This window comes from Enoplosus armatus, chromosome 11, assembly GCF_043641665.1.
Source record: "Enoplosus armatus isolate fEnoArm2 chromosome 11, fEnoArm2.hap1, whole genome shotgun sequence".
NCBI classification, from domain to species: domain Eukaryota; kingdom Metazoa; phylum Chordata; class Actinopteri; order Centrarchiformes; family Enoplosidae; genus Enoplosus; species Enoplosus armatus.
In genome coordinates this window covers 12,165,350-12,178,021 of record NC_092190.1, presented here as the reverse complement: position 1 = coordinate 12,178,021, position 12,672 = coordinate 12,165,350, and the positions used below count along the sequence as shown (strand labels likewise).

The window sequence follows — 12,672 nt, the reverse complement described above, 5'->3', positions numbered from 1 at the left end:
AATGTCTATTAGGGTCTATTGAATTTACAGTGACAAACACAAAGAACAGCTGGAAATCCTCACATTTGAGTGGCTGAAACTGCAAATATTTGGCATTTTGGTTTGATTGCTGGAGATTAATTTTCTGCTGATTGACTTCTCAATTAATCAACTAATTTTTTCGGCACAATTTGGTAGATGCACATTTTCAACTTCAATGCAAATAGTGGCATTAATAGTAAATTATTAAGGTACATAAACACAAGCTATAAGTTACATTATAAGTTGTATAGAAGACTTGTGAATGTAATGAAGGGTGAGGTTACATGCATATAAAGAAACAGAATGAATAGAAGTCCAAATTACAAAATATTTTCACAATGACAGTGCGTAAAAACATTTATTGTTTCACTGATGGAAAATGTCTGTACTTGAAGTTGACAACTACATGTATACAGCCACATTATATGACAATGGCAACAATAATATAATCACATTTGGGAGAATATAAAGTAGTTGAACTAGGAATACTAGAAATACTAGGAATACTAGAAAACAAAAGAGCCAGATATTGCATTTTGCTCGTCAATGTCAGCATGATTAGCTCATAGAAATTCAACATTAAAAATCACGTAAAAAAAAATATGTTTTTATATTTTTTTTAGACAAAATCATCTCAACTGAAGGTCCACTTACAAGCTTTTTCTGATCTTTTAGCCCAATCTCATGATCTTCATCAGCAAATGGAGCTCGCACAAAATATTGTTAAAAGTTGTACCCAGCAGACTTAAAAATTGTAAACAGTGAATGTTTTCCCCCCCGGGGATCAATAATGTATTTCCGATTCTGATTCAAAATGAAGTCAAAATCACAAAATCACTTGTCTCTCAGAGATCATATGATGTGTGAGTCGATCACACAGGTGGCAGATTATTAGATTATTCTCGTCAGAGTGACAGGCTGGGAGGAGGGCCTCTGGGGACCGGGAAGACCACTTTCTTCCTGAGTGAGAAGGCTGGTTGAGGCATCTGCTTTTTTACACCGTAGAAATCAGTCTTCTGGCTAACATCTGCATTCACTTTTGTCAGGATCGACACAAGGTCACAACCACTGGGAAAAAACAAGATACTGTGAGGTAGTGAACTAAAAAAAACTACAAAAGCAGTGTATTATTGGTTATTCTCCAATTTCCAAACTATCACATATCATAACAGTAACTAAAATTAGAGGTGGAACAAGCATTCAAATCAGTTACTTGAGTAAAAGTATCAATAACACAATAAAAAATACTACATTACAAGAAAACATTTATTTAACTATTTAACTAAGTATTAGCAACTAAATGAACTTAAAATATCAAAGTAAATGTCATTATGCATCAGTGTATATTATTATATTATTGGGTTAAATTTATAAAAATGCATCATATTTTATAAACTAATTGTAAAAATCTAAAAAGGAACTAGAAACTATGGCTGTCAAATTAATGAAGTAAAGTAAAAAGTACAATATTTCCCTCCCAAATGTTGTGTAGTAGAAGTATAAAGTAGCATAAAATGGAAATACTCAACTAATACCTATCTTAATACTCAGTACCTTAAAATTAAATATAGCACTGAAGTAAATGTACGCAGTTGCCTTCCACCACTGAAAAACTTCACTTCATCCAACAATATCTGATCTTTTGTTTCACTAACCTGGGCACCATCTTGACGAGGTTTTGGCACAATGACTGAATAAACCACGTGCCATTTGTCTTCTCTCTGAAAGAGACAAAAGAAGGAACGGTGGCCAATCCCAGCAGGAAGTCTGCATCAGATGGGATGGAGTCTCTAGCATTAATAGCATCTCTGCAAATAATACGGTGTGAGGGGCCATCTGCCTCAATGTACACAGCCTTCTGCTCTTTGTTGCCCTGGCAGGCCTGGATGAAAAACAGCTTGGGTTTGTTTGCCAAAGAGGAGCACTTTGATCCATTGACAGGTTCCATCAGCTCCTTAAGCTGGACGGTGTTGCCGTCCACGCCGTACACACTTCCCTCCAGGCCGTGGCTGAGAACACAGCATACCAGGCAGTCCATCTGACTGTGGTCTTTTCTGCCGAGCTCCCGCAACAAGGTCAGCATCTTCTCCCTCTCACAGTCCCTCTGTATCACTACCTCAAAGCCAAGCCACTGAAACACTTTGTGCAGACAGTCTGGAAGTCACACAGATAAATATAAATGCAATATGCCCACATACAGACAGAGCAGGATGGGAAAACATGCACCAGTCTTCATTTGAGATTTCCAAAAATCAATTAATCATAAGCTTACCTTCGTCAACCATGGTCCCCTCCCGCTTCTGGAGGCCTTTCTTGGAATTAGTGAAGTCGTAGTTGTTTACTATCAAGCAGGTCCCTCTCTTTGGAGCAGTCATCGGATATGTTCCCAAAGCCTACAGAGATAAATGAGTTTCAGTTTCAATGAGGAGTGTAATAAATGCACTTGTAATACTTGCCCTAAGTTAAAGTCAAATAGCACATGCAGGGCCACAATACTAATTACTTGGCATATGTACACGATTACAGAGAAATAATAAATAACACACCTCGGTGTCCTCGGTTTTTGTAGTCTGAGACTTCTGTGTTCCAGAGGAAGTCTCGTTTTCTTGAGACAGCAACTCAGTTTTCACAGCATCACAACTCACTATGGGACAGACGATCGTAGGGTGGAAGGGCAATAATTGAAGGTAAAATTGAAGAGACAGAAATTATATTAGATTAAATTAAATTATATTAGGTCTGACATATCATTTGAAAAATAGCTCAATACAGAAAATACTTCTAATGACCTTTCGAGGAGGCACAGCTGCTTGTTTCAGTGCTTAAACCACTCAGTCCATGTGACAGGGACTCACATTCATCTCCACCACGAAACCCATTTGGAAAATCTAGGAAATTGATACAAGAAGAAGATTCAGAATATAATACTTAAACAAATGTAAAAATACTCACCCACAGATGTGTTGGAATATGTCATGGAAGACTTTGTGGGACACAAACGAAATGACCATTAAAGACACAAAGAAATGTCCCGGTTTATTTATCATATAACTGTGTTTTAAAGAGATTCTCACCTCGGCCAATGGTTCTTCAGAGAAGAAGGCAAAAGATAATTAGGATGAGCGCCTTGACATGTGAATCCAAGTTGCATTTTTAGCTTTATTATTACATGTGTTTGTAGAAATTATGATATCTAAATTAAGTGTAGACGTTTTTGTTTGTTTGTTTGTTTTAAAATGTAGTATAATAATAATAAGTATTATTATTATTATTATTATTATTGTTATTGTTACTATTATTATTATTACACTTTATGATGAAAAGACACCCTCACACCCACTCTTACAGAATGATTGCTGTCATAAAAGCAAAGCACGTTCTCTGTAATTTATTTAACTATGTAAGATAAAGACAACATGACAACATCACCCAGAGTTTGTGTTTGAAATATCCTCTAAGAAATCTCAGGCAGAAATCTTTTCTGCATACACAGTGTAATCGACTGAAAACCTCTCATATTAACCAGTTACGGGCAGTTCTCAACATGTAAATACACTTAAGATACAGACATGAAGTTATTACTTAGTTTACCTGATGTATCATATGCAAGAGACCTCTGAGCATCTGAAGAGTGACGGGCCTGATAAAAAACACAGACAAAACAGACACTGCGGCAAATGGCGATTAAGGAGAGAATAAAGTGTGAGTGACATGGCGTGTGGCACTGCAGAGATGTGACGATAACATCATGATAGAAATCTTTCACAGCAACTCAGAGGGATGCAGAAGAAATATCAAAGCAACACACCTGGTTTGGTTCCAAAGGGTAAGTCATAGACCTGGGTCGACCCGTTTCTTGAGCTATAAGGCCGCTGTGACGTTCTGCAGTTTAAAATGACACAAACCAGGAGCCATGCGATTTACTGTTACAGCAAAGAAATCAATGAAATTAAAAAATGGTGCCAGTGAGGTCTTAGGGGTGGAGAATAAAACAATAATCCCAGCCTCTGATCCAAAGGTATATAATGATGTGGTCTCCCCTCCAGGATGTGATCAGGGTCAAACCTGTTTTGCTTTTTCACAAGTTTTGCTCATTTATTTGTGAGCTACTGGGCCTGGGAAACAGGGGTTGGAAGCAGGCAAGGAATTGGGGGTGAGGTTAGATTGAAGCACAGGGGTAGGGGTGTGGTTAAGGTTAGGGTAGTTGATATAGAATAGGTTAAAGAAGGTAGGGCAAAGGGCAGCAGGAAGGTCAGGCCAGGAAAATGTCATGGAGCCCAGCAGGTAAGGGTGGGGGTTAGGCGCGTAGTGGCTATGGTTAAGGTGAGAGTAAGTCTCCAGGGAAAGTCAATGCAATGTCCCCTCACGAGACTTCTTGGAGGCCCTGCTGTTTCCCGTGCTGCTGTCTTTACCTCACCATTCCCTGTCAGCACATTTTCATTCCTGCTTCAACTTACCAGTCCCGTGGAAGTAAACTCTTTGAAAGTAAACCTGCAGTCTCCAACATCTGCCTTTGTGTCCTTCTTCCTACATTTGTCATTATAAGTTAACATCTGCGATGAGACTTTTCTGCAGCTTACCCTGCTGTGCTTTAAACTTGTTGATCTTTTCGATCAACATGGGACAGACATGCTGAAATATGGTCTGCAATAAGTTTAGATTAGTGTCGCTGATGAGGTCCATGTGCTCCATCTCCAGGAAGACCTCCAGTGTAGTCTGAAAAGTTAAGCACATTTACAGTTACCCTTCATTTTACCATAAAGAGAAGGTAATATGCTGCATACTTCATAGCAGGAGCAGAATTCTAATTTAGGTGCACATCAGATATAATTCACTTCATAAATGAAACCTCGACACTCACAACATTTTCCTCCAGTTTTTTACGCGGAAGCTCCTTGGTTAGTAAGAACTTCACATCTTTCAAGTCTTGACAAGTAATCTCCTCAGACAGGTTGTAGAGCAGCTTCCTGGAATCACAGAAAAATAATTAAAAGTAAAACTGTTCAGTGTGGTCAAAGGAGGCCTGGTGTTTGACTTCACTGGTCAGTACAGTATGTCGCTATTCTGAGGATACATTTAGCAATAAAGAGGCACCACTTATATCTAAACGCAGGGTTCTGGTTGATCCAATACAAATCTATACACTTCACTGAATGCCTCTAACTGGGATCTCTTTCTACTGTGTGTAGAGCTGAAACACTACTTCGATGAATATTACTGTAAATAAATCAACTGTTTTATCATTAAAGTCATATTCTAAGCAAAAATTCCCCCAAAAATCTGCTGTTCCAGCTTCTCAAATGTAAATATTAGCTGGTTTTCATAATATTTGTAATAGTAAACAGAACATCTTTCGGTTTTGGACTGTTGGTTGAACAAAAAACATAAATACATTTGAAGATGGGCATTTTTTGCAATTTTCTGACATTGCACAAACCACCTGCTTTGAATTTGAATTTGAGTCTTTGTGTAACATCACCATTTGTATAATTTGTTCACATATTGTTTCCCCACATTGTCTTTTTTTTTTCAATTCACTCACAAACTTGAGTTTCTCATGCAAACTGAGTTTTTTCACCACATCATTTCACAAGCTCAAGATTTTATGACGCCTCCCGGACTCCACATAGTCCACATAGGTCTACCTGATCCATTTAATAAGTTCTGTATTGGTTCTGATGCTGCTCCTTTGCTGTATATTAGGTGGATGCATCACCATTGAGCAATATCTTTTCAAAGTTTGTTTTCTGTAAACTAAATCACAGTTAATGATTGACTTTAAAGCAGTGAAACGTAGGCAGTCCACCTGTAAGGAGAGATGAGGCTCCCGGTTTCAGACGCTTGGTCGGGGAGCTTGAGGTCACGAACCAGACGGGTGCGCTTGATGATGAGGAGGAGCTCAGTCAGCAGGTGTGGTCGCTCAGCAGAGAGGTGGTCTTGATCCTCCAGGCGAGAGAAGAGGTCACTGGCAGACTCCACTGAGGTCGGGCTTCGGTGCAGGAAGTCAGTGCAAAGAAATGCTAAAGCCTTTACCTCGGTCTGGCACAGGCCCTTCCCTGCAGCTAACAGCAGCTTCTGGAAATCCATTTTGTGTACTGAAAACTAACATAAGATACAAGATAGATTCACTCAGATGTCTGGTTTATCTGGTTTATAACAGTAGGCCTATGTGGCACATAATCCCAGCTGTTGCTTCCTCATTTATTTCCACAATTTGATTTAGTGAAATTGATCACAGATAACAATGTTAATAATAGTGGATGGCATTCTGGAGGAACTTTTATGATTTTCTTTTTCGCCCTGCTAGCCAGTGTGTCAACTGGTTTGGCCTATAGTTTTGGTATTTTTATGTGTGCTTGTATGTGAGAGAGAGAGAGAGAGAGAGAGAGAGAGAGCATGTAAAGAAGTTACAGGAGGAAGAAGAAAATCGTTTTTAGAGCCTACAGGAAAACAAATCTCATGAACAATAAGTGTCTAGCATAAACTACAACAGCCTGACATAACCGTCATATGGTCCTATTATCACTTACAGCTTCCCCGCAGTCATTATCCAACAGCCAAAAACTTTGACCAAATGTATCAACTTTGAAACCGTGTTGCGCAGAGTTGCCTGTTTTACCTGTTTGTTTGAGACGAGTTTTCAGCAGGTCTGACGGAAACTTGTTGTCCACTTCGACATACTGAACTCTCGGCGATTGTTGACCACTTTTACATACAGATTGATTTTTTTTTTTTTGTCGCGCACACGAACTTTGCGGAGACCTCGCAGTTCCTTTCAAAACCAGGAAGTAGAAATCGAAAGTAAAAGAGAGAGGGTTCACGGCTTGAAAACCAGGAGCTCGAAACTCCCACCGGATCACGTGGGATGTCTACCTGTGTGACAAAACCTGACTTGTATTTAGACATTGTATGTTGTTGGTCATTGTTGCTTTATACATATTTACATTATACACCCATTTTTTCACCTATCTATATGTAGATAATAGTTCTATTTTTATTTGTATCCATCTTTGCTCAGCTTTGTTGTCCTTGTTTTTAGCTGTACGTCCTTGTATGTGTGCACATACTTGGCCAATAAAGGGGAGAAATTTGCAGACCAATAGTGTATTTGTATAGTCAATGATGTACAACTTACAGCCATGATACATGAATTTATTAAAATGAACAAACAAACAGGTAACTCTGCAATTATTTTGACAAGAATCATCACATAAAAACATTACTTTTGATTGGCACATGTCACATGGGGACATATGATAGCAAAAATATAATGTAAAGGCACGCCAAACATAGTTCAAATGTTTGAACACCACATTGAATCAGTGTGTAAGGTGTATTAAACTGCAGGTAACCATGGTAACAATACAGTTCTGTCATGTAATGTTGCCTGTTAACACTTGGGGGTGAAAAGAGGAAATAAACTACAAATAAACTTTTAAAAATGGATAACAATTTCCTGTTTGTGTTTGGGCAGTGGTTGTGATATAAAGTGATAATACACTTCAAGGTGTCTTGATATAGATAATATAATAATGGCATCCATTATTACCTTTTATCAGCACACCTATCACTAATAAAGTATATCAATGATAAGGTTGGCCAAACGTACTACTGCGTTTTTCAGTGGGGAAGAAAACATAGATAAAAGCTGTCAGCTTGTAAATATTATGAATCATTTGTGTTAGTGTGTGTTTGATTTGGGTTTGGTCTTCAGGGTCTTGATGTGTCCTCTGCGTCTCACCCTGACACTGAGCCACGCCCGGGAGTTGGCTCCTGAGCTGTTGAATCTGAAGGACCCTATAAAGGACACACACACACACACACACACACACACACACACACACACACACGCACACAGGCTGAGCATGGTACAATATTTATGACATGTTTATCTATTCATCCATCATCTTCTACAAAATAAATCTTCTACAGTCTTCTTTTGTGTGACTAACGTTTTAATGCACCAGAGTGAAACAGTACTCAGTAACTGTACTGAGTTACTATCCAACAATACAGCAGCAACACGAGGCACTATAATTTCACTGGCTCTGATTCAAAATTGAACTGAAACTCATACACACATATTCTTGAAAGGCCACAAAGACTGGAGTGCAATCGATGCCAGTCCTGCTGTGGGTTGATGAGGCGTATAATATGTTGTGGGGTGATTCACCCTTCTAAGTTTAGGTTCATTTAGATGCACCGCTTGTGGTTTTTCTCTTCATATTTCTGAAAAAGACCTGCAGTGAATCCATGTCTACACCAGAGGTGGATGAAGAACTCAGACCTTGTAAGTATGTAAAAGTAGCAATACTAGAGTAAAATACTCTGACACAAGTAAAAGCACAAGAGTATTAGCATCGAACTATACTTAAAGTACCTTTAATAAAATTAGAAAACATTCATAGATAGTGTTACCCTGTGTCGAAAGAGTTCCCTTTTTGGATCACAAATTGTTCAATAAAACGTTTAAGTTACACACAGTATGTCAATTTACCCCGAAAAATGTTTTGTCCAAAAATTCCTTATTGTGCCTTTAAAGACTTGGTGTTAATGAAGCTACTCTTGACTAACCAGACCAGTCCTCTCTCCGCTGCCAGTGGTGACAAAAGTGTCCAAATCCTTTACATAAGTTAAGATGCAACACCAGAAGTACTATCAAAATTATAAAGGAGGCTAAAATTATTATCTAAGTGTAGCTTAGTACCTAAAAGTCGTTCTTAAGTACAGTATTTGAGTAAATGGGCTTGGTTATGGCCATTTAGCTGACACCTGCATGATACTCAGTATCAGTTAACTTTGAGTGACTAAAACGTGTAAACAATAACAACAACAACAACAACAACAACAACAATACTAATAATAATGATAATAATAATAGTGATACATGAGCTATAAGTCGTCCCACATTAACATGAGTACCCTCCTCCTGTCTGAAAGATGTGTGTGTGGTTGGACACTTACTGTCAGTGATGAGGGAGTGTACTGCGGTGATGTGTCTCCGCCCCAGGCCGTGACTCCTGGACAGCACGCAGTCCAGGTAGATGTCCCAGAAGACCCGGGCCAGGTCCCAGAACAGCGCCGTGTGTTTGCTGTTGTCTGACGACCTGAGGAACACCATCAGGTCCCAGAAGGCGGGCACCGTGTCAGCGATCCTCGGGGAGCGCATCTCCAGCAGCAGAGCCGAGGAGGAGTCCCAGCACTGCGGGTTCGCCCGGTGGGCCGTCAGGGGGTCCTCGTGACCCGGCTTCTGGCCCTGCGGCGGCACGGCACACATGCAGCTCAGCACAAACACTGTGGCCACAGGTATGTTCAGGAGCACTGGGACCATCTGCAGAGGACACAGCACAGGTCAGCTCTTTCTACTATTGATCTATCAGTAAGGATATTGATTAAGCCTCATTACTAATTCAACTAATAGCTCAGTGAACACCTTAACACACACACATTCCTCTCAAAACAACTGTGGGTTTTTTTTAGGTATTGTGGATTATTTAAGCTTAACGTATTTCAGAAGAATACACCTGCAAACATATAACACTGACCTACATCTTAGTCTGTCTTATAAGGTTTAATTTCTGGCTGATAATAATCATCATCATCTGTTCTGCATATCCAAATATGCCGATTAGGCCTGTAATTAACAAGGAAACGGAATACAGGATCAAATATAAATGATAATAATAAACGTAGCCTAAATAAAGAGCAGTTAAAATATTTTGCTATGAAAAAATGTACTTACCACTAAAGCTGGGCCGACTAAAAAGACTATAGTGTTGATTTGGACTTTTGTCAATATCTGTTGGGTCTTAATTGACGTCAGTGCCTCCCTCCTTTGCGAGCTGTGTTAGCCTACTGCTTGTCACGTTTATTATTATGTGTTTTTATGGGCTTTATCTGTAGCCTAAGTCTTAACTTTAAGAAAATATTGCTGCCATTATCAATATTGCCCGAGACTCCTGATCACGTTTAGGGAATCAGGTCAATTACAGTCACGGATATTCATCTTTCCAGTGCTGCATTCCTGTCAAAACTGACTGCTGAATCGTCCCTTGAAACGGTACAAATTATTATCATTAAATAAGGAATAGTTCCAGTTTCGTGAGCCTGTGTTACAAAGGAAAGTTTGAGGTTTGTTCTGAACACACTGATCAACCTGGACACTGGCTCTTCCAACTCATAAATGATCAATATTCTTGTGTAAAGTATTTCTCTCTCGCTATCATACTATTTAAAAATAAGAACATTTGAGAAAAGGGATTTCTTAGTACTGCCTTGTACAGATTAGGATCCAGCTGCTTAGACTCTGACCATATCATTGGTTGACTTGATTAAAGAACAAAAGAAATGATAAAATAAGGCTGCAAATAAAGATTATTTTTACTTTTCATTTTCATTTTTTAAGTGCTGGATATTTTCCCAATAAATCAGTTGATAATTAGTTGTATAAAACGTGAGAAAATAGTGACAAATGCCGATCACAAGTCCCTAAAATTACTAAAATTATTAAGATATACAATTTCCTATAATGTAAGACAAGGAAAAGCAGCAAGTCCTGACTTTTCATAAGTTGGAGCATCCAAATATTTGGCATTTGTGCTTGAAAAATGTCTTAAACAGTCATTTATTATAAAAATATTTTCAGTTAATTGACTTATCGATTAATTGACTAATTGTTTCAGATCTACATGCCCATATGTACATTAAACATGGAATTGCTGCATTAATCATTCCCCCTCTCCGTACTGGCCGTGAAGAAACCACAGTTCTTGTTCTATGCAAAATGTTTTCCAAAGTTCAACTGAAGCTGCTTTAAGGCTTCTGCAGTCTGAGGTATCCAAAAGGTGGCTTCTGATTCCTTTGCGTTAAGAAAATCAAATTTTTTCGTGTGTCTCAAATGAAGAACAAATGTCATTTTTGTGACCATACCTTCAATTGACATGTGTTTCTTTTAAGGATTACAGACTCTGCCTTCAGAGCTTTAAGACACTATGGCACATTGTTCTTAATGTATATCCAGGACACAAGTTTTCAGTTCAAGATAAAAAGCTGACAGAAAACATAAGCAATCTGTCCTCAGATACTTGGGTGGTGCTGCTTTCTATTACAACAAGGTTAGTCATGAATGGTGTTCCAGAGAGTGGTGCACGAGTTACGTTTCTAGGCTTTTACTGAAATGTCACATGCATACCTGATCTCAAATGTAATTACCTTCGCAGTGAGAGGCCAATGCTAAATGTACTGGGTGGGTTTCTCACTCAGTCATTCGTTCTTCTGATGATGCAAATAAGCAGACTTTACGACAATTTCCGCTGCAAGGCCTAAATTATAACTTTTAAATGAATACCATTTTCATATTCATATTGAAACACAGAATGTAATGTTAGGGTGTTTCTAGACAGGAAGAGTGGCTGGAAGCTACAAATTATTATTATTACATGAGAATTATTGTTTAGTGCTATGAAGAAGGGACATTTCTATAACAGGTCTGCAAAGATCTTTTTCTCCACAAGCTGATCATCCTGGTCATATACAGATCACTACTTCCCAACCAAGGGTACTTCTGCAGTTGCCAGGGGGTACATGGAAAGACCGTGGAGTGGCTTGATTAACTTGAAAAAATATAGATTATATTATTATTGTTGAGCAATCCACCTGTGTTGTGTCCGAGTCATACCCTCCCCCCCCTCTCTCTTCAAAGTAACAGTTCAAATTAAGTTAACAGTTCAAGTCAAGTTCAAGTTGTCAACAAGATGTACTTTAGGTGACCTGTTTCCCCAATACGGAGCCAGACTCTATGCCTTTATGCAACTGCTAAGACGACAGTTAAAGGTACAATAACACGCCTGTGGTTTCTGCATCTGCCAGACACCCTGTGCTTGCAGTGAAAAAACACATACGCGCTGCAGCTTCGGTGCCTGCAGGCGCCTCGCAAAACACGGAAGTTGAAGCATGCTTAGGCATGGAAAATTTACTTTGTGGTCTCACATGTTGTTACCCAATAGCTAAGATGTTTTTATGGATCTCCGACCCCCGAGAACAGGGCAAGGGTTATAAAAGGAAGAGCAGAACAAAGGCTCGGTGCTCTTCTCTTTGGTTGCCTTTTTTGGTCCCTTGGGGTTCTTGTTTGTTTGTGAGACTTTGTTACTTGGTTTTTGCTTAATTGCTTTTGTTCCTTTAAGTTTTATATTTTCTTCTTTTTAAACATTTTGTATTAATTTACTCTTTTGATAAAACTCCAATAAAACTGGGTTGTATTTTGTACATTCCAACCAAAATCCTGTGTTGCTCCTCTCTGAGATCATCTAAGTAGCCACCCTCAGGTAAGAAGACTCCTCTCCTTGAGATATGCCGACAGTAGATAATAATTTGACTTTGATTGGTGAATTCTAATGAAAGCTGCTATGTATATATTATGATGTACAACATGGAAGGACATGTTGAATAGGTTCAGTTTAGTTGTCTGATGTTTTGCCGCTGTTGTGTTAAAATTGGTGTTGAGGTTAAAGTTCTCTGAATATTTGGGACACAGGGTGGGATTTCTTAAATTTATCTCTAAATTATAAATTAGGGATTAGGGTCTTCGACGCGGCCCAGTGTAAAACCAGGCGAGTGTCCTCAAACCGTCAGAGTGGACCACCTCAGTATTGA

The 12,672-nt window shown here is 38.9% G+C and overlaps 2 protein-coding genes across 2 annotated transcripts; both read right to left on the bottom strand.

Moving 5' to 3' along the window:
• Positions 1 to 360: 360 nt before the first annotated feature.
• Positions 361 to 6,792, bottom strand: casp10 (caspase 10, apoptosis-related cysteine peptidase). The gene is made up of 11 exons (XM_070914175.1): positions 6,641 to 6,792; positions 5,828 to 6,123; positions 4,883 to 4,988; positions 4,602 to 4,737; positions 3,830 to 3,903; positions 3,613 to 3,661; positions 2,811 to 2,909; positions 2,568 to 2,665; positions 2,294 to 2,414; positions 1,677 to 2,175; positions 361 to 1,089 (listed from the first exon to the last, which is right to left on the bottom strand). The coding sequence occupies exons 2-11, from the start codon at positions 6,106 to 6,108 to the stop codon at positions 927 to 929; spliced, it is 1,626 nt and encodes a 541-aa protein (XP_070770276.1). The 5' UTR covers positions 6,109 to 6,123; positions 6,641 to 6,792; the 3' UTR covers positions 361 to 926.
• A 1,643-nt stretch (positions 6,793 to 8,435) lies between these two features.
• LOC139292650 (protein FAM237A-like) lies at positions 8,436 to 11,975 on the bottom strand. Its single transcript, XM_070915012.1, has 3 exons — positions 11,922 to 11,975; positions 8,986 to 9,352; positions 8,436 to 8,458 (listed from the first exon to the last, which is right to left on the bottom strand). The coding sequence occupies exons 1-3, from the start codon at positions 11,973 to 11,975 to the stop codon at positions 8,436 to 8,438; spliced, it is 444 nt and encodes a 147-aa protein (XP_070771113.1).
• Positions 11,976 to 12,672: the final 697 nt, after the last annotated feature.

Excerpts from the sequence above, each read along its gene's own strand:
- LOC139292650 (XM_070915012.1), bottom strand. The coding sequence starts at position 11,975 with ATGCTTCAACTTCCGTGTTTTGCGAGGCGCCTGCAGGCACCGAAGCTG. Across the intron at positions 9,353-11,921 it reads AGGCACCGAAGCTGCAGCGC|ATGGTCCCAGTGCTCCTGAA; the intron begins GTATGTGTTTTT and ends TGTCCTCTGCAG. Across the intron at positions 8,459-8,985 it reads ACACTCCCTCATCACTGACA|GGAACTCTTTCGACACAGGG; the intron begins GTAAGTGTCCAA and ends TGATCCAAAAAG.
- casp10 (XM_070914175.1), bottom strand. The coding sequence starts at position 6,108 with ATGGATTTCCAGAAGCTGCTGTTAGCTGCAGGGAAGGGCCTGTGCCAG. Across the intron at positions 3,662-3,829 it reads ACCCTTTGGAACCAAACCAG|GCCCGTCACTCTTCAGATGC; the intron begins GTGTGTTGCTTT and ends GTTTTTTATCAG. Across the intron at positions 2,666-2,810 it reads CAGCTGTGCCTCCTCGAAAG|TGAGTTGTGATGCTGTGAAA; the intron begins GTCATTAGAAGT and ends TCTGTCCCATAG.